At 42.1% G+C, this 20,993-nt stretch overlaps 1 protein-coding gene across 1 annotated transcript in view; it reads left to right on the top strand.

The window, feature by feature from the left end:
• Nucleotides 1-20,993, top strand: part of piezo1 (piezo type mechanosensitive ion channel component 1 (Er blood group)) — an 88,774-nt gene that overhangs the window by 11,866 nt on the left and 55,915 nt on the right. Inside the window, exons 2-6 of the mRNA XM_085368985.1 lie at nt 8,157-8,252; nt 12,246-12,411; nt 13,574-13,715; nt 17,332-17,578; nt 18,288-18,501. Of these exons, the coding sequence (XP_085225111.1) occupies nt 8,157-8,252; nt 12,246-12,411; nt 13,574-13,715; nt 17,332-17,578; nt 18,288-18,501 (865 nt within the window). The remainder of the gene's footprint in view (nt 1-8,156; nt 8,253-12,245; nt 12,412-13,573; nt 13,716-17,331; nt 17,579-18,287; nt 18,502-20,993) is intronic.

Here is a 20,993-nt window from a genome sequence, read left to right as displayed (position 1 = left end):
GGAGAGTCACAGGTATTTAAGCTGTAGTGGGAGTTGTCCCTTAACAGGGTCGTTGGCCTACTATCGATCATGTGCTTTACCACAAGGTGTGAAAAAATGCCTGGGTCATTATCAGCAGAGACTTTGCCTCACCCTATCATGTGACCCATTGAGATCAACTGATGCAAGATGTGAGCGGGGGTTGAGGCGCCTCGGGAGAAATCTCAAAACTGTGTTTGGTGGCAATCAGTTGGTGTTGAAAGCCACCCCCTCTGTTCAAATATAGTAATATAATGTAATAAATAAATAAGGGCTATGGTCCTTTAGGGTGGGGATGGCAGTTGCACATCTGCCAGAATATTGCACACACTAAAATATTGCACATGGAATGGCAGCAACATAGTCAGTAGCTGTGACAGAGTGATTATATGCAAGCCTGTTCACACTCTTAGTTTGCATTAAAAGTTCTGACTTGTCCTGTTGTCTTGTCCATCGTGTCCTGCAGACATAGCTTTATTGAGTGGCTGTTCGGTTTGTCCGGTGCAGAGGTCCGAGCGCTCCTCGCTGCGCTGCACAGCATACACTATGTTTTTTAGCTTGTTTCCAGGTTTTGTCCTTGGGATGAACCAGTTCATGCCTGAGTGTGCGGCTGGCTCTGAGTGCACTGGGATGTCGTGCTTGGAGAAGATTAGGAGTTTCTGAGTTTCTCCAATAAACCTGGTTTCAAAGGGATGACAATCTTGTTCTGTTTGTCATTTACAGTGGGGCAAAAAAGTATTTAGTCAGCCACCGATTGTGCAAGTTCCCTCACCTAAAATGATGACAGAGGTCAGTAATTTGCACCAGAGGTACACTTCAACTGTGAGAGACAGAATGTGAAAAAAAAAAATCCATGAATCCACATGGTAGGATTTGTAAAGAATTTATTGGTAAATCAGGGTGGAAAATAAGTATTTGGTCAATAACAAAAATACAACTCAATACTTTGTAACATAACCTTTGTTGGCAATAACAGAGGTCAAACGTTTACTATAGGTCTTTACCAGGTTTGCACACACAGTAGCTGGTATTTTGGCCCATTCCTCCATGCAGATCTTCTCGAGAGCAGTGATGTTTTGGGGCTGTCGCCGAGCAACACGGACTTTCAACTCCCGCCACAGATTTTCTATGGGGTTGAGGTCTGGAGACTGGCTAGGCCACTCCAGGACTTTCAAATGCTTCTTACGGAGCCACTCCTTTGTTGCCCGGGCGGTGTGTTTTGGATCATTGTCATGTTGGAAGACCCAGCCTCGTTTCATCTTCAAAGTTCTCACTGATGGAAGGAGGTTTTGGCTCAAAATCTCACGATACATGGCCCCATTCATTCTGTCCTTAACACGGATCAGTCGTCCTGTCCCCTTGGCAGAAAAACAGCCCCATAGCATGATGTTTCCACCCCCATGCTTCACAGTAGGTATGGTGTTCTTGGGATGCAACTCAGTATTCTTCTTCCTCCAAACACGACGAGTTGAGTTTATACCAAAAAGTTCTACTTTGGTTTCATCTGACCACATGACATTCTCCCAATCCTCTGCTGTATCATCCATGTGCTCTCTGGCAAACTTCAGACGGGCCTGGACATGCACTGGCTTCAGCAGCGGAACACGTCTGGCACTGCGGGATTTGATTTCCTGCCGTTGTAGTGTGTTACTGATGGTGACCTTTGTTACTTTGGTCCCAGCTCTCTGCAGGTCATTCACCAGGTCCCCCCGTGTGGTTCTGGGATCTTTGCTCACCGTTCTCATGATCATTTTGACCCCACGGGATGAGATCTTGCGTGGAGCCCCAGATCGAGGGAGATTATCAGTGGTCTTGTATGTCTTCCATTTTCTGATGATTGCTCCCACAGTTGATTTTTTCACACCAAGCTGCTTGCCTATTGTAGATTCACTCTTCCCAGTCTGGTGCAGGTCTACAATACTTTTCCTGGTGTCCTTCGAAAGCTCTTTGGTCTTGGCCATGGCGGAGTTTGGAGTCTGACTGTTTGAGGCTGTGGACAGGTGTCTTTTATACAGATGATGAGTTCAAACAGGTGCCATTCATACAGGTAACGAGTGGGGGACAGAAAAGCTTCTTACAGAAGACGTTACAGGTCTGTGAGAGCCAGAGATTTTCCTTGTTTGAGGTGACCAAATACTTATTTTCCACCCTGATTTACGAATAAATTCTTTACAAATCCTACCATGTGGATTCATGGATTTTTTTTTCACACTCTGTCTCTCACGGTTGAAGTGTACCTCTGGGGCAAATTACTGACCTCTGTCATCATTTTAAGTGGGGGAACTTGCACAATCGGTGGCTGACTAAATACTTTTTTGCCCCACTGTAGTTTCTCCCTAGTTGGCGTCTGACCTTCACTTTAGAACTGAAGAAGCTTCTCAGATGAGAGAAGTCCAAAAACGTACACTGGATCCAGATGAAACCACTGTGTCGTTGGATGTGGTCTCCTTTTTCACTTGTATCCCTACAACCAAGGCAGTGGAGACTGTCAGAAAATGACTACAGCAAGACAGCTCCTTAGAAAACAGAAGTGGGTTTACCCCAGTCTCTGCCTTACCACTGCACACTTTAAATACAACAAGGGTTTCTACAGACAAAAACATGGATGTGCTATAGGCCCCCCAGTGTCACCCAGTATGGCAAACCTTTACATGGAGGAAGTGAAAAGTAAAGCTCTTAGCTCTTTCAAAGAGCAGCTATAGATGGATCTATATTAAATCAACTCAATCTAAAAAAAAGAAACAGCTGTGGGAAAATGAGTATTAGAAGCAAGAAAAAAATAAAATATGCTTAACTAGACTTTTCATTTTTAATCATAATATCTTATTTTTTTCATTATAACAAAGAAAAGGATAGCAAAGAGGGAGCAGAGCTCTAACCCACCAACGAAACATCAAACCAGAGACGGCTATATTTGTTTCTTAGAAAGTGCAACGAGTGAAACATACATTCATGGTAGTGTGAATGGACCAGCAATACTATATTGTTACTATCATGTAGTACTGACAGTAGTACTTGAGTAGCCTCTTACCTTATTATGAAAAAATGCAAGTATAACTGCACCATGGTGGACCTGAAGCGTATGTATTTATGTATAAGTTTTATCAGAGAATGAACAAAAGGAAGTGCTTTGTGTTGGAACACTGGACGTACCCTCTGTCTGTCGGGTTTGTTCTGAGTGCTAGTGAGAGATAGATGCTGCCTGTGGGCCTAACGAGTGTTATCATGTTTGTCAAGAGACATCATTTTGGGCGGGTCTGAAGTTTTACTGGGCAGCAGGGTGGAGCTCCTCCATGCAGAGTTTGTCCTGTATGTGAATATTCATACAGTAGGTGTAGACATAGATCCACTGGGTGTGGATCTATGTTGTTCCAGACAATTTTGATAGCACGATGTAAGTTATATAGAAGTTGTATCAGCTTTTAGAAGCTGATAAAATTTTAAACCTGTCGTGCAATTTTCCTTATTTTCATTAAATTTCTTGTGAAGTACTGCCTGTTTTCATCATTTCTTTTATCTTTAAGACTTTAACAAATGTAACAAGTAAATCTACAGAACTTTCTAGAGGCGAATGGATTAATATAGTTCATATGTTGCCAAAAGGCTACACTTATCTTTCCAACTATTTACCTTTGAAAAAGATCTATTCTGATGATTGGGCGTGGACACCAAGGATCTCGGCCAGGTTTGATTGGTATTGGCTGTTTTTAATAGTTTGATGAGTAAAGAGTTTGGGGCTTTAAGTCAGATTTGAACTTAAAGTGACAAAAGCTGCGCTTAAAGTCCAGCATGTATGTGACTAATCTAACAGGAAATCAGTGAGTGCCTCCAGCTAACTTCGTATTATGAAAACTGTTCTATATACAGGCTGTCAAAGTATTTAAGGGTGTTAGAAATGTGGAGCTTTTTCATTGTGCAGCCAGACTTTCTACCCATTCTCTCGACACATGTAGATACACTGTTGATTCTGTATGCTGGTGTAGCAAAGTGCACACTGTAATGCAAACTCAGAGTTTTTTGCACAGTCCACAGTGTGATTGACCGCCTGACATGTGTGCAACTCCTCCAGGTCCCGGTGTGCTACTGGGACGAGGCTGATTAGCAAATGAGTGGCAGCCAATTAGCCCAGTTGGCACTGCTCCCTGAACCACTGAGCAACTTACTTTTACAAGCATTTTTGAGCCCTTATAACTTGTATATACAAAACTAGATAATGATAATGGGTGTGGGGCGAGACCAGTGATTGTCGGTTTCTCAAAAAAGAAAGCTAACCAACACAACATCCCACTAGTGACACAATTTTGTGTGTCCTGCAACAACACCAGCTAGGTTTGAACGAGCCATCGGTTCCACAGGGGAGGGCAGCGTGACAGCCAGGGAACAGAGAATGGAGCAGATCCTTTCTTAAAGAAAATAAACTGATTCCCCCTCGATAAATTCACATAAAGTAAGAATAGAGGTGCCTCTAAATAAAACACAGATCTGAAAATAGCAGTTATTGTGGTCTCAAAAACAACCACCAGGGAGAAGAATTTAAACAATGAGCACAGAGGAAACTTGTACAGTCAAGACAACAATAAAAATACTGTCCAGCAAGCTGTTAATTACCAGACAGTCCAATATTTGTCTAAGTGCTAAATTCAGTGACTGTTCGGGTTCTTCTCAGCTCTGAATAGTGAGTCTCAGCTGAGCAGATTGTAGCTGCTCCCTCCTGATGCCGCTTCTAGGGTTGCTCGGTCAGCAGCTCTAAAGAATAGACAATGGTGACATTACCCAGCCACGTACAGCCACTGCTGATCTTACACACTCCCCTAATGAACTACTGTTGCCCAACACCGAGGAAAAACAGGTTACTCACAGGGCTGGGCGAGGCGCTAGCCAGAAAATTCTTATGACAACATGACAAAACTAAGAGAGTTCAGAGTTTGCACAACAAATATGAAACAAATAAAACCAAACACATGCAAAATCCCTAAAAACACAAGAACTTAAAAGACAATCGAAAATAAAAAGATGGAAATGGCACCAGCATGAATATTCTGTTATAACATACATGCAGGCAATCAGAAGGTCCTGAGTCCAGTTCCACCTTCAGGCCGAGGTCTTGCTGTGCATGTTCTCCCTGTGTTTGTGTGGGTTCTCTCCGGGTACTCCGGCTTCCTGCCACAGTCCAAAGACATGCAGTTAGTGGGGCTAGGTTAATTGGTGACTCTAAATGATAGAGTTACCACAGGCAATGGGAGTGAATGGTTGTCTGTCTCTGTGTGTCAGCCTGTCCAGGGTGCACTCTGCTTCTTATCCTAAGACAGCAGGGAGAGGCTCCAGGCAGAACAGAACACACTAACAATCACAAAGCTTAAAACCCCTGGTCGATATCACTGTTCTTCTGAGCTGACTGCAGAACTGATCAAACTAGGAGCTGGCTGGTGCCTGTTTTACCTTCAGCCATTGTCTTTTGTGGAGGACGAAAGGTTTCAAACTTCCAGGCCTTAAACTTCACGTCTGTTCTCCGTGGTAATAGTAAATGGATAAAATAAGGCTGAATGAAAGAATGCTTCTTTGAAAAAGACTTGAATACTACATAAAATAAACCTCATCCAAAGTGTCTTTGAATGGCAGACACAGGATGTGTCTGAGTGTCTACATGAGTCTCACAGGCCTGAACTCTGAACTGTTTGATTTGCTGCTCACCACAAACGAGCAGACGATGCATCAGCTTTTCCTACTGATAAAAACCTTCCTTATGGCCATTCATACTACACAAAGTAATGAAGCAATAAACAATTAAATGACACAAAAGTTTCTTTTTAACTTTCTACTTAAATTGTTTTTTTACAATTACGGTTAAAAAACAAAACAGTAAAGGGAGTCTCACTGGTCCGGCCCACCTAAGGTCAGAGTGCGCTGTATGTGGCCTGTGATGTAAAATGAGTTTGGCACCCCGGCTCCAGACTGCGTGGGCCTTTCTTGCACCAGTGTAGTGTCTCGTGGAGGTCTGGATCGAGCCTCTGGGGTCCCCTTTGTTTGAAAATGGTGGCTCCAGTCTTCAAACAGGTGGACCAGAGAGTATGCTCCAATTATCATCCAATTAATGGGAAATTCTATTCGAGGGTGCTGAAGGAGGCTCTGGCTGGCAACTGGGGGCAAAGGAAAAATAAATAAATAAAAATTGGATCCCTAGTTCCCTGGGATTAATTACAGCAATAATTGCAGGACGAGCAACTCCCACCCGAACACTGTGGACGCACAAATTGGATTTGTAATTTTTTTCTGTTTCTCTGCTCATTCTTGCCTTGTTGGATTATTCCGAGGAATTGGCTCCCTTCCTATCAACATGTATCTACATGCAGCAGAGATGATCGTGTTGGTGGCCAAGGTGTTCCCACTCTCTCCTCTCGAGATCAGCTTTAGCTTTGTGTATTATTATTATTACATCACTCTCAGGGTTCTTACAGGTTACTCTAGCCTTAAAAATGAACAGGACTTTGGAGCCTATTTTTCCAGGCTGCTAAATTTGAACCTAATTAGTTACAGGATGCATGGATTTAGAGGTGAGCTGCTGTTACCGGGTGTGGGTGAAGGAGGGGTGCTTGACCCCAAGGCCACCCTGGCGAGGGTAAACAGGGCTGTGCGCTGTCAGAGGAGAGTAGTCCCTTTACCGTTTTGCTGCTATCCCTCTGTAACAAAGCATCCCTAACACTCGCCTCCACCCACTCCACCCTGTTTGCGCTCTTCTTCATCTCTCTTGTACACGGTCCTTGCTTTTGATAGTAAACAACAGTACTTAAAGTCATCTACCTTAACTACCTCTGCTTATTTCATCTTCACTGTCAAACCCGTCTCTCTCTCCTCTTCTTTGTAACACACAGCTTTGATAAAACAAACACAACTGGTTCTCAGCTGAATTAGTTTTTTCAGTACATATGCAGCTATTGTTTAAACGCTGAGGGCTTTTTTTGGTTATGAATAGTCTCGTTATAAAGAATAAAGCCTTGCTGCTCAACAGTCATTATGATAATGCTTTAGTTGTTATCTGAGTATTTGCATTTTGTTTCTAACTATACACCACATCAGGAGATTCAAACAAGCTAACTGAAGTAATTCAGCTTTGAATCTAAGAATGTAACGAAGGTATTGCAAAGCTATTCACGAGTGTTGAATCTGGTAGCTTTTCACTGTAACTCCAGCAGATTCACAGAGGTCTTGGTGCAAGTAAAGTATGCCCCCACCAGTGGGCTGAAAATACTCAGCAAAGAAGAAAAAAGAGTCAAAGCCTTAATCACCATGTTTAAGGCGAATAATATACCTTTGCAATTCTCGACAATATTCCTAACTGATCGTGATCATCTGCAGGACATGAGAAATGAATATCTTTTTATAATACTTGTGCCAAAAACGCAGTTACAAGATGCTGGCTCCGCCCCCCACTATGTCAGATTGCAGGGACAGTGTGAATGACTCAATTACATTCTCAATACGTCTTAAGAAGAATGTTTTTGCCAAGCTATGGTGCGAGTGGGTCAATTTTATGAAGCCTCTTCAACCAGACTTTAGAGGCTTGAGTGCTGTGTTTTATTTCCTGTTGAGTTCTACGTATGACATTGTTGCCTTCTCTCCCCATGTGCTTTTTGTCTGTTTGTTTGGGGCATATCTGGATGTTTTGTTTTTGATGTACTATGTGTTATACTCCACTTTGTTTTGAAAATAAAAAATAAAAGTGGCTAAATCAACTGTGTTGCCTGTTTCTGCAAAGAAAGCTCAGTAACACAGAAAAGGCCTGAGACAGCAGGCAACAACTTAAAGTGAGCAAAGTGATTCCAAAATGTGTTTCAGGTTAAGACAAATGGCCGTAATTCATAAGCAGTTAATGTGATCGTTTTGTTAAACCTCTTGAATTAAAGCGTAAAGTTTTCACTTTAATAACATGTTGATTGTTTGATGAGTAAAAACAATATGATCACGTGTAAAAGGTTTCTCTCTGAAATCCAGACCTGACATTACATCAAAATCCAGTTCAAATATGGGTATAATTTGAATATTTATCAGAATCGTTTTTCCTGAGATGATTCCATAGTAAGATGATCTGTGTAAAGATGTGCCCACACTGCTGTTTGACTGCGCTGTTTCTGTCTTTGCAGCTTGTCTTTTTCGCCTCAACATCCTGTCATTGGTTTACTTCTTGTACCTGCTGCTCTTACCGTGGTTCCTGTGTCCCAACAAACACACCATCAAAGGTAAGACCATCTGTGTTTTCAGGTCCGACCTTTTATGCATTTGAAACCTGCTTTTCTTTAAGCCGTCCATCCATCCGGGCCGCGAGGGCAGGAGCCTTCTTTCTAGCTTATCCAAGGAACGCCAGGGTGTTCCCAGGATAGCCGAGAGGTTTAATCGCTGCACTGTATCCTGGGTCTGTTCAGCTGGCTCCTTTTGATGTGGAGACGTGGCGGCTCCACTCTGAGCCCCTTCTGAATGGCCGAGCTCCTCACCCGGTGTGTAAGGGAGAGGCCAGCCACCCTGTGAAAGCTGCTTTTCACGCTTAGATTAGATTAGATAGAACTTTATTAATCCCTCGGGTGGGTTCCTCTGGGAAATTCGATTTCCAAAAAAGCACAGCACCGACAGAAGTTACAGAGTTACAGAATATTATATATATATATATATATATATATATATATATATATATATATATATATATATATATATCCTTCCAAGAATACATTGGGAAGATGGCCCCAACTGACCGAGTGCTCAGTGAATACCTCAGGCAGCAGAAACCCAAGAAAGAGGAGGGAGACGAGGAACCATCATGGAAGGACAGACCCCTGCACGGTATGTACCACCGGCAGATAGAGGAGGTGGCTGATATCCAGAAATCCTACCAGTGGCTGGACAAAGCTGGACTGAAAGACAGCACAGAGGCACTAATCATGGCAGCACAAGAACAAGCTCTGAGCACAAGATCCATAGAGGCTGGGGTCTATCACACCAGGCAAGACCCCAGGTGCAGGCTGTGTAAAGATGCCCCAGAGACAATCCAGCACATAACAGCAGGGTGCAAGATGCTAGCAGGCAAGGCATACATGGAACGCCATAACCAAGTGGCCGGCATAGTGTACAGGAACATCTGTGCCGAGTATAACCTGGAAGTCCCGAGGTCAAAATGGGAGATGCCCCCAAGGGTGGTGGAGAATGACCGAGCTAAGATCCTGTGGGACTTCCAGACACAGACGGACAAAATGGTGGTGGCTAACCAACCGGACATAGTGGTGGTAGACAAACAGAAGAAGACGGCCGTAGTGATCGATGTAGCGGTTCCCAATGACAGCAATATCAGGAAGAAGGAACACGAGAAGCTGGAGAAATACCAAGGGCTCAGAGAAGAGCTCGAGAGGATGTGGAGGGTGAAGGTAACGGTGGTCCCCGTGGTAATCGGAGCACTAGGTGCGGTGACTCCCAAGCTAGGCGAGTGGCTCCAGCAGATCCCAGGAACAACATCGGAGATCTCTGTCCAGAAGAGCGCAGTCCTGGGAACAGCTAAGATACTGCGCAGGACCCTCAAGCTCCCAGGCCTCTGGTAGAGGACCCGAGCTTGAAGGATAAACCGCCCGCAGGGGCGTGCTGGGTGTTGTTTTTTATATATATATATATATATATATATATATATATATATATATATATATATATATATATATATATATATATATAATACACACACACACACACATATATAAATACAGAGACAATATAAATAAAATATACGAAGGGGATAAATAGAATAAATAGGAATAAAAATAAAAATACAAGTGAATTGCACATTTCAAGTATTGAGTCTATTGCACTGTTGACTATTTACAAAAGTATTGCACAAGGTATTGTACAGTGAGGTGAAGAGGCACTACAGCTTAGTTGTCCCCCCCTCCTTTGTCCTCCTGTTTCCCCTCCCTCTCCCCTCCAGAGAGGAGTTAAACAGTCTGATGGCGTGTGGGACAAAGGAGTTTTTAAGTCTGTTAGTTCTTGTCTTTGGGAGAAGCAACCTGTCACTGAACAGACTCTTCTGGTTGTTAATGGCCGTGTGCAGAGGATGCCTGGCATTGTCCATAATGTCCATCAGTTTCTTTAGTGTCCTTTTCTCTGCCACTGTCACCAGAGTGTCCAGCTTCATGCCGACCACAGAGCTAGCCCTCCTGATCAGTTTCTCCAGCCTGGATGAGTCCCTCTTTGCTGTGCTGCTCCCCCAGCACGCCACAGCATAGAAAAGTACTCCAGCAACCACCGACTGGTAAAACATCCTCAGGAGCTTCCTGCAGATGTTAAAAGACCTCAGCCTCCTGAGGAAGTACAGTCGGCTTTGGGCTTTTTTATACAGGTGCTCTGTGTTGCATGACCAGTCCAGTTTATTGTCCACCCACAGCCCGAGGTACTTGTACTTGTTGACCACCTCCACCTCCTCCCCCTCTATCTGAACCGGCAGTGGACCTTCTCTGGACCTCCCGAAGTCCACAACCAGTTCCTTAGTCTTTGAGGTGTTGAGTTGCAGGTGGTTTGTGTGACTCCATGCGACAAAGTTCCTCACCAGACTTCTGTACTCCTCTTCTTGATCATCCCAGATACACCCCATGATGGCCGTGTCATCTGCAAACTTCTGAATGTGGCATAATTCAGAGTTGTAGCAGAAGTCAGAGGTGTACAGGGTGAAGAGAAGAGGGCACAGCACAGTTCCCTGTGGTGCTCCTGTGCTGCTGACCACTGTGTCAGACGTGATGTCACGCTTGTGTCCACGAGCTCGTTGTTTTGGTCACTATGCGGAGCTTAGGACCATTTTTGTTCTCATGATTCATCAAGTAATGCTACTGACCAGCCAATCAGTGGCAAATATTATTCCTGTGGTGAGAAGTTCTTGTCCTTAATGTCATGCGTTTAGTGAAAAAAGAATCCACTGGTTCATATCCTGTTCGATTTCCGGTTTAAAAACATAGTTTTCATGGCAGTAGTTAAGATGACTTCATAGGGTTTGGAGGTTCTTGTTCTGGGGTGCGTGATTTTGACTTTTTCAGTTCAGGAGAAAAGCAGTGGCCTATTTATGATGTTATTCTTTTTTAAACCTTACAATGTAAAGCAAGAAGCTCTGTGACTGAAATGTTTTTGACTTTATTCTGTTCTGTGTCTGTCCATGACTCACTCTAGCTGTCCATTAGTATCCATTTGATCAAACATTGTATTGTTGCCATTTTTTATGATATAATTTTGTCTTTAGCGAGTTGAGTGATTTCATCCCGTAGTTTGTGAGAGCAGTCGAGTGCTTTGTTTACATACAGGCCTTCCTTAAGAATCATTCTGGGCCCTCTTCTCTTTTCCCTGTATATCCATGATTTACCGCCTGTGTGTTGTGGAGATGGTCTTCAAATGTATGACGATGATATTCGTATATATTGTCAAATAGAAATGGTGTCAAACATTTAGCACGCGGAGAAACTACTGAGTAGCATTTCTTATAATGAAACTTCAGCAAAATGAACACGCCTGCCACATCATTTGTCATTTTGATTTTGGGATGTCTTTGAATTCTGAAGGTTGAGTAATGAATCAGTAATGAATCCAATGTCTACAGCTGTGTGCACACTGGGAGTCGTTTGCAGTCATGTGGCAGTCAGAGACTACAGAAAGTCAATGATGTCTTCAAGCAAATAAAGGGCGAAATAATCACTGACACTGGGAAGTGTGGGCATGGGCAGGAACCAGGCTGAAGTGACTACCAATGAGAGTGAAGTACACTAATGATTGACTTGGTAGTAAACGCATTAGAGGGTCAGCTAGTCCTCTAGAGCCCAAATGTCCACAAATGACCAGCTATCAGCTTCAGAACGATGGCTGACGCACAAATTGCTTCCAGTGTGGATGCAGCGTAAGCACTTTCATTTGAAGGACCAAAACACTTTGGTCCTTCAAATGAACAGGTACAAAAAAGAAACCAAACACATCAGACATCGCAATAAAGCTATTGCCAAATAAAGGTAACCTGAAGAGCAGTGAAATTGAGATGATTTACAAGGATCTTCTAACATTCACACACACTCAGTCACACACTCAGTCACACTGGGGGCAGTTCAGGATTCAGTGTCTTGCATATACTTATTCCATGTCTGTAAAATAAAGATTTATTTATTTATCTTGGTTTTATTTATGCTGCATTTAACCGTTTCTGTATCTCTCCTGTCTTTGCCTTTTAGGTCACACAGGACGCTTTATCAGAGCAATATTCTGCACCAGTCTGCTATTTGTACTGGCTCATATCTGCTTCCAGACAGTACTATACACATATCCTCCTCTCAACACTGCAATAGGTGATAACTGTTCACAATGGAATACCATAAGCAGACATATAGGACTGTCAAGGTATGTAACTATGTATCTAATTCCATGAGTTGCACCATGTATCCCTGCCAGTGTCACTGATGGGCTGATTGTGGGAAATAGTAGGTAAATGTAGCCTACAAGTAAATGCAAAGCCTCCCACCGCTCTCTCCTTGTCTCCTCACCCTCAGCCAGTGGTGGAGAGGGCTGCCTCCTCCCTGAGCCTGGTTCTCACACATGTTTCTTTGTGAAAAGTTATTTTTTCCTTTGCACTTGCTCACCGGGGGGTCACAGGATTGTTTGGCCTTTCTCTGTATTATTTTAGCACCTTTAGATGAAAGTTGTTGTAAGTTTTACACTATATAAATAAGAGAATTAAAAATAAATTGAGCTGAATAGACACCTGAGGAAGAAAATACTGAAATTAAGATGCTTATTTTAAAACACTGCCATTAATACTTTTTCATTTGAACATAGAGCTGTACATTAAATCACATTTAATTCAGTTTACTTTAATGAAAGCGCCTTTTGCATTTAAACCATCTTAATCAACCTTATTCCCATTGTTAGAATTGCACACAGGTCTTCAAGGTCCTTGGTAACTAACGTCTTGGAGAAGTTGCAAAGCTTCTACGAACTTTTTGTGCTTTCCCAAACTCACGCTATGATAAAGATTAGGGACCAGAGCACCTTCTTCCTGTCAGTGTGCATCTATGTCACATGGGCCATATGCTGTTTTTGTAAAGCTGCAGATTAAACTGATTCGATTAGTATGAACTTGGCAGGAGGCGACCTTAAATCTATTTGCACGAGTGCAACCTTAAATTCACTATTGCCTGTATACATTCATCTTTTAGCATTCTGTATTTATTTGGTCTTCTATTAGCCACGTATCTAACTTTTTGCTTGATTTGCAGTAATGTGTCAAATAACATTTAATAATAATAATAATAGATTGGATTTATATAGCGCTTTTCAAGGCACCCAAAGCGCTTTACAATGCCACTATTCATTCACTCATTTGAATAAATCAAGTGTTCCCAACAGAACTCTGGATTGTAATGGTATCCATACATCCACCATGCAATGTGGATATATTTTGTGTATGATATCTCTGAAATGTTTTACATGAGTTGAGATAAAATGAGATATACTTTATTTATCCTATAATTGTAACAGCCTTACATGTGTACGTGTGTCATAGGCTTCCCTTGGAAGACCCTTGGAAAGTGGCACGTCTCCTGTGCCCAGACCTTGGTGTGTGTATACTTGCATTGGTAACAGTCATCCTCTGCAGCAGATTGGTCAGGAACAGAGAAATGGTGGCTGCTGCCAACATTACATCGGTGAGTCTCTTTGCATATGTTTAAATGTGTATCTTTATGACAGGAAACCAGCAGTGTGGTTGTGCTGAAATCAAAGAAGTCACAAAATTACACATAAAAACTATATATGGTAGATGGACAATCACTAGTGCATGCAGCAAGGAGAAGGTCAAAACAAAACTGTGTTGTTGTTTTTTGTCTTTTAGCATCATAGCAGGTTCTAAAATGATTGAAATACAACCTCAGAGGAACAATAACACGTCATTTTTTAATCAAAAGCTGAAGTAGACTGTGTGAAAAATGAAGTCCTCTTACAAATTGTTGATACTCACACACAACTGAGTGCGCTAATCCGTGCCTCACCAGATCAAGTGCATGGATATTACTCAGTGAAACCAATTCCTCGAGTACAGTACTACTCAAAAGTCTTGAGACTGTTAGGTGACGGCTGTGTGCAAACAGGAATAGGACCCAAGATGCAGACTCCGGAGACAAACTTAAACCAAAACAGCTGAACGCAAACATAACATAACTGGGAAAAACTGAAAATAAACTAACACCGGTGGACTGGCAAAACACACAGCAAAGTAAACAGTAGATCACAACACAGACACAGAGAAACACAGGGCTTAAATACACAGAGGGAGCAATCAGGGAATGGGTAACAGGAGGGAAACACAGCTGGGGCAAATCAGAACTGACGAGACCAAAGAAGCGTAACCTGAACACACTGAGATAAGACACAGACCTTCAAAGTAAAACAGGAAATGCATAACACAGACTGAACAAAGAGACAGGCTCATAAGCAGGCACTACAGAGGGAACAGAGACGTGGGAACAGGGCAGACACAAAACACTGACTGAACACGGGGATATAGGAACTTAAGATACACATAGACGCGAACTAGACAAGGGGATGCAGGTGATAGGGGAGACAGAGCAACTAAAGAAGACAGACCTAAGCCATAAGACAGAACTCAAAGAAACCAAAAACTAGACAGTATAAATAATATCATAAACTCAAAAACCCTGGGTCGACGACCCAGGCATCCTAACAGAGACAGCTTTCAATTCTTTATATGTTGCTAGAAAAATGGGTAATGGGTACAGCAATTTATCAAAACATTGTCAAACATACAAACAAATACAGCAGATAAGGCAAAGACGAGGGGTGTGCAATTCTTACTACCTGGAACGTCAATATTTGGTATGACCACCTTGATTCTACAGCACAGGCAGTTTTCTTATCATTTATTCTATTTCTGAAGTCTACTTAAACTTTATTTTTTTCTATAACTATAATTATTTTCCAGCCAGTCAGAATTTTTGCACACTGAGAGCAGATGTGTGATCTGAGCGACAGGGGCTGTTATTGTGTGTGTGGATGGATAATAGCCAACACTGAAATTCATTTCTTGCACACAGAAATGAATTTTGTTTGCACAAATTAAACTTTTCTTCTCAAAATACAGCATTTGTTCTTGCAAATTATTTACTGCGCTCAGAATAGAGGCACAAAAATAACGCCACAGTTTTTGAGTTTTCAAGTAAAATCTTACAAATCTAAGGGGGGACATCTCATTGTTGATCTCATTGTTGCTCACTAACAACTCAGTGTCCCAGAGGTTTAACTGACTTGATGCTGTGCTCTGAATACATGTTCCTTTCATCTTATTGAGAAGTGTAACACATGTTGTAAATACATAATCTTACTAGCAAGGACTACTTTCTTCTTTGAGAACAATAAGCCTTAAATCACTGGTGATCTGAAAAAAAAAAAGCCTAATTAAAAGAAGGCTGGCTTCTACAGAGGAGGATTAAGGTCTCTGGAAAAAGTCAGAATTCTGACTTTAATCTGAGAATTCTGGAAAAGAAGAAAAAAACAGTGGCCCTAATCCTCTTCCGTAGCTTTCAGGTCTGGGGGCAGGGAAGAACTGGAAAGTGCAGAACGGGCTGCGGGTGAATTCACAGAAATGCAAGAATTCCTACAGAAGGAAGCTCGAGGGCAAACTCGAGCAGAACAACAGGAGGGATGGGTGGAGTGAAGAAAATCACTGGGTTTAAGGTGACAGATGGACAGCCATCACTGCAGTGGGCAGCCTGGAGGGGGTGAAGAGCCATTCATTCAACAGGTTTAGGTTCAGCTCTCTGCTACACACTTGTTTGGGTGCAGTGCAGGAGCGTCTCACAGTGCCGTCTCCAGTCCCGATCATCTCGATGCCTCAGATCTTCACTACAGGTCATGCCATCTACAGAAACACTCTAATAATTCTGCAGTGGTTACATGTATTAATTAAGAACAGGGGGAGGAGTGGATGGTTTAGTGAGGTGGTGTGGGAGAAATCACCTGCTTCTGAATGTGAATAGGGGGGCTCTGGGAGGACAGTCCATACCCGAGAGTGTGTGTTTTTTCAGGAATGCTGTGTTTGGGACCAATGTCATGTTGAAAAATAAGCTGACATGACAGCATCATGTCAGATGCTTTCCACATGGCATTGCAGGTTGGATCAAAATATGATGGTACTTGAAATTGAGCCTCAAACCATGACGGCGCCTCCACCATGTTTTACAGATGGCTGTAGACTCACTGTTGGATCTCTCCTGACCAACCATAACAATTTGAACCAAACTTTTTAAATGTGTATTCATCAATCCATCAGACTTGTTGCCACTGATTTTCACCTGGTTCTTCTGTGATTGGCGTAACTCTGCCTATTGTTTTCGTTTCCTTCCTTAAACTCCTAAGACCCGAACTCTTTCACGCCATGCAATTTTAAATCTCTTTGCGATTTGGGCTGATTCGGACCCGATGAATGAAAAAACAAAGAATCATCTTTTTACCTGATGTCGTTTCTGGTGATGTTGTGCAAAACTCTTTATTTGTTGTCTGAACACAGCAGCATTTTTCCTGAGTACAAAAACAAAAAGAGAAACAACAGTTGTGCCCCTTTGAGCAATATAGCTAATTTGAGGTGCTGCTAACAGTTGCAGGAAGACGTAACAAAGTAAAAAAAAGTAAAAGATTTCTGAATGTCGCATAAAACATGAAAACTTTCGGTCCAAAGCTGCTACTTCAAACATGGGAACATGTTCACACCTATATGTGTAACATTTGCTATTGTGGTCTAACAACCTGAAATGTGATGTCCACATTTAAGAGGTTAAGAATTCCTTCCTTTTTACCCAGACCATTTCTCTGAGACTTCAGTGAACAGTACACGAGTTTCAGATACTGTTCATCTACTGCAGTTTTTATTTTTTAGGCCTCACACCTTTACTTTTGCCGTATGTTTGTCCACTTGCCACATATTGTTACAACGCACCAGGTCAAGATATGAAAGATGCGTTCTTTTGTAAGCAGCCGATGTCTAAAGAAAACCTCTGAAATGCACCCAGAAAGCATTACAAAACATCATGAAATAAGGATTGGCTCAAGACTTTTTGCACAGTAATATATATTCAGATTTCGACATTTATTTCATCAGATTTTTACATCAGTAGATAATCACACAGTGAGCTGAGAATGTGTCCGCAGAAATAAAGTGTAGGATATTAGCTCCAGCACTGTAACCGAAGGAATCCTCTGGGTGATGTAATTTACAAAGCATGTCTTTCTTTTCATTCCTACACATCATAGCTAGAACATAATTCAACAGACGACACAGAAGACGTTGGGGATGATGATAACAGTGACTGTGATGATGATAATGAAGAAGAGGCAACAGGAGAGGAAGATGAAGAAGAGAGGTCATTAGCTGGTGATGCTGATGAGGTTTCCACAGTAACCAGAGCCAAGCAGTTGGCTGAGCAGCTGAAGGCTACAGCCCAGAAAGTTCTGCGGGACCTGGGGAGGATCTTGGCGATTAGCCTGCTGGGTCTTGCTGGTGAGATCTTAGTGTTGTTTTTTGTTACTTTTTATTACCCCCTCATCTGTAAAAGGCCGATGGGGTGTTGTCGTCACCCTGCTGTGCGAGCGGGCTACGCGGACACCCAAGTTTGTGGACACGATAACTCGAGAATGAAGGGACGTAGATTTCAAATTGATACCATAGGTGCAGGTACCAGAATAATACTTGCGGCAGTAATACTTACTGCCGCAAGTATTATTATCTTTTTGCCTGTCTCAAATAGCAAGAAAAAAGATTGACAGGAGATTTGGAAAAACAGGGAAAATAAGAATAAATGTCGAAATGCTCAAGAAAGAACTGAAAGCAAAAACGCAGCCGAAATACGACTGATGTCTTTTACATGACGACATTTTGTTTGTTTGCCCAGACAAAAGCTGCAAGTTGGTTTTGCTTCATTGTAACGTAAAAAAATCAAAATTCTAAAGGAAATCCACGTCATCTCATGAAATTCTCGTTCATCAACATAGTCAAACGGTGAAAATCTCCATCATAAATGACCAAATCACCATCTGACTCATGACAAAGATTCATCTGGATTTGCGTAAAAGTTGCTCTTTAAGAAATATTGTGTTTTTCCTTTAAGACACAAAGGAGCATAAAACTTTTATCAGGCCCACTTTGTTTGTACTTCATTTTCTGGACCTTTGTGTGCACTGCATATAAACCTCTGACCTTTTCTTTATAGGGATCACACTGCCATCTGCCTTCTCAGCCATTTACTTCCTGCTTTTCATTGGTATTTGCACTTGGTGGGCATGTCATCTTCCCATCAGCCACCTGGGTTTCAATGCGCTGTGTGTGATGGTGGGCTTCTTCACTGCTGGCCATATGGTGTGTCTGTATTTATACCAGAGTCTGCTGGCCCAGGCCCTGTTCCCCCCACAAAGCCTGTGGGCCAGGTAAGTCTTCATAATAACAGATTATATGCATATGCAGAATTGCAGGGGACAGCGACCCTTTGGTTGCATCATTTCATACCGTGCATGGTTATTCAGCAGATTTCAACAGAAATAGATGCCACATGACCGCAGGCAAAAGTGCTATTTCATCAGTGTTGCAGGACATGTAACTTGGGGCAAAAGAAACTCCAGTTGACATGATGAAACCTCTGGCAGTGCCAGTTTTTGGCCTGATTATTAAAGGCCGTGTATACGTCTTGATACAGTTGGGTCAATAATTTATTGCACAAACAGATTTGTAAGAGTGGATTTTACTGTCGAGATATAACTGAAGTGCAGACTTTCTAATCTAAACAAATAAAAATATTTGAATTCGTTGTTTAACAGTTTATTTGGGTTTCAGCTCAACACTGGTCTCTCTCCGGTGCGGTCGAATCACTTTGAGCCTCACATTTAAAAAGAAATTCCCTGTCGGCCTTTTGTCCAGTTATTTTTGAGCCTCTGATATTTTTGAGCCTCTGTTTAAAGCAGCTTTAATTCCTCAACAGATAATCCAGAATTTGGGTTAAATCCCTTAAATTAGAGCTGAAAGGCCACACTTGGCTCACGATTTACAGATTTACAGAGGAACAAGACAACGTTTTGCCGTTGGTTTTAACATTTGAGTAATAAAGACCCCATCTTTGTGGTGAAGTGACTGTGAGAGGCCAGTATTTAAACACATATAATTCAGCCTACAACAACAAAAATGTCATTTGCTGTGCCTTCATGCCTGTAAACCCTCCTTAATTGTATCAGTACACATATCTGTGGCTATGAAATTTCTCTTTCGGGTCAACTATTCAAGTTTACTGACGAGAAACGAAATGAACGCAGTGTGACTGTGCTGGCATGAGAGGCATGAGTGGAATGAGCCTCCACTGGGATTTACGGTCTCTCTTCTTCTCAGTTTCTTCCTCATGACGTCACGGCCCTCTTGGCAGGTTTCTGTATCGGTATCACTTAGCCAGCTGTTCATCAGTCAGCCTAGTCGACGTTTACCCAGCAAACATACTCCACTGTCATAAAACTGAGTCTGTGTCTCTTTAGTGAAGCTGACGGGAAAATAGTCAAATGTTCAATGTAGATAATGTAGATGTGTGATTATTATTATTAGTACTTTAAAAGAACTCTTAGCCTTTTTGATATTACTGTGCCATGTCCCAGGTGTCAGCTGATCCTAAGCTTCACACTTTGTTTGATCACGTTGGAACATGTTTGGTATCATCAACATAAAGATGAGTTCAACTCTGAGCTGTGATAAAAAAAAATGATTAGAATTGTGATGAAGGCACAGCTATGGAAGCCCGTTTCCGCCACTAAATAAAAACAAAACAGCTAGTATGCATAACTCGAAATTTCGAGTTATTTTCTTGAAATTTAGACTTACTTTTCTCGAAATTTCGAGAAAATAACTCGAAATTTCGAGTTAGCTCTGCCAATCAAAAATATACGTGAATGAGGTCGCTTTCTTGTTACCCGGAAGCATATGGTGCAGAGGAACGCGCACTCAAAAACGGATCCCAACAAATTGGCGCTTTGGCGAGTACGTTTGCTGATAGTAACACCGTGTGATTCAGCTAATAACAGGGATTTCATCATTTGTGAAGCCAGGCTGAAAACACTCAGCAATCTGTGCGACTGGATGTAATACAGCTTAGCTGTAGCATTTGTAGCTGAGGCTTCAGCTTCTGCGTAACGAGGAAATCATGTCAAATTTCGAGTTACTTTGAGTTAATAACTCGGAATTTTGAGTTATGGATCCTTTTTTTTTAGTGGCGGAAACAGGCTTCCATACACAGCTGTTGCATATGACTGAAGTGCGTCTGTAACGTGGATGGTGACAGAAATAATACGATTCTGTTCCTTCAATTTGTTTACTGTATGTAACACAGGTCATGCAAATCTGTGACCCAACGTACTTGTACTTATTTTCATTAGTGATGAAAGACACGTTTCCAACTTAAAACCCCCAAACAAACAAACAACCCCCCAAAAAACGTGTACTAGTGTATCCCACCAAAGATTTGAAAAAGCTTTCTTCTTTTGTCATTCAATTCAAAAAGGTTATTCATTGTTCAGTACACATTTTGAGTTCGTGCTTGTTCAGTGCACACAAACACAATCATAGGAAAGACTGCTCATTGGATTGTTGAGATGATGACTCGCCGAGCCACAGACGCACATTGCTGGAACAAAGCATATCAATGGAAAGTTGACTGGAAGTGAGACTCCTGAGACGACAGTCAAGAAAACCCACCGAGAACCCTGCAGGGAATCTATTGTTGTTGTCAAGAGGAGAGGTCAAGGGTCGGACTCGAACTCCGGCCACTGTGTTCTAACCATGTAGTACGTGGTGGCCGCTCACGCTAAACCAGCACCTGTGAGAAGCTGCGTGCATGATTTTAGTGAGCTGTAAGCTGTAATCATCAAAGTTAAAACAAAAGAACATC

Source organism: Diplotaxodon limnothrissa, linkage group LG13 (genome assembly GCF_057381915.1).
Source record: "Diplotaxodon limnothrissa isolate DT_005_m linkage group LG13, D_limnothrissa_male_GT1.1, whole genome shotgun sequence".
Taxonomy (NCBI): Eukaryota; Metazoa; Chordata; class Actinopteri; order Cichliformes; family Cichlidae; genus Diplotaxodon; species Diplotaxodon limnothrissa.
The sequence above is the reverse complement of the archived record's forward strand: the minus strand, read 5'-3'. Positions and strand labels throughout refer to the sequence as shown.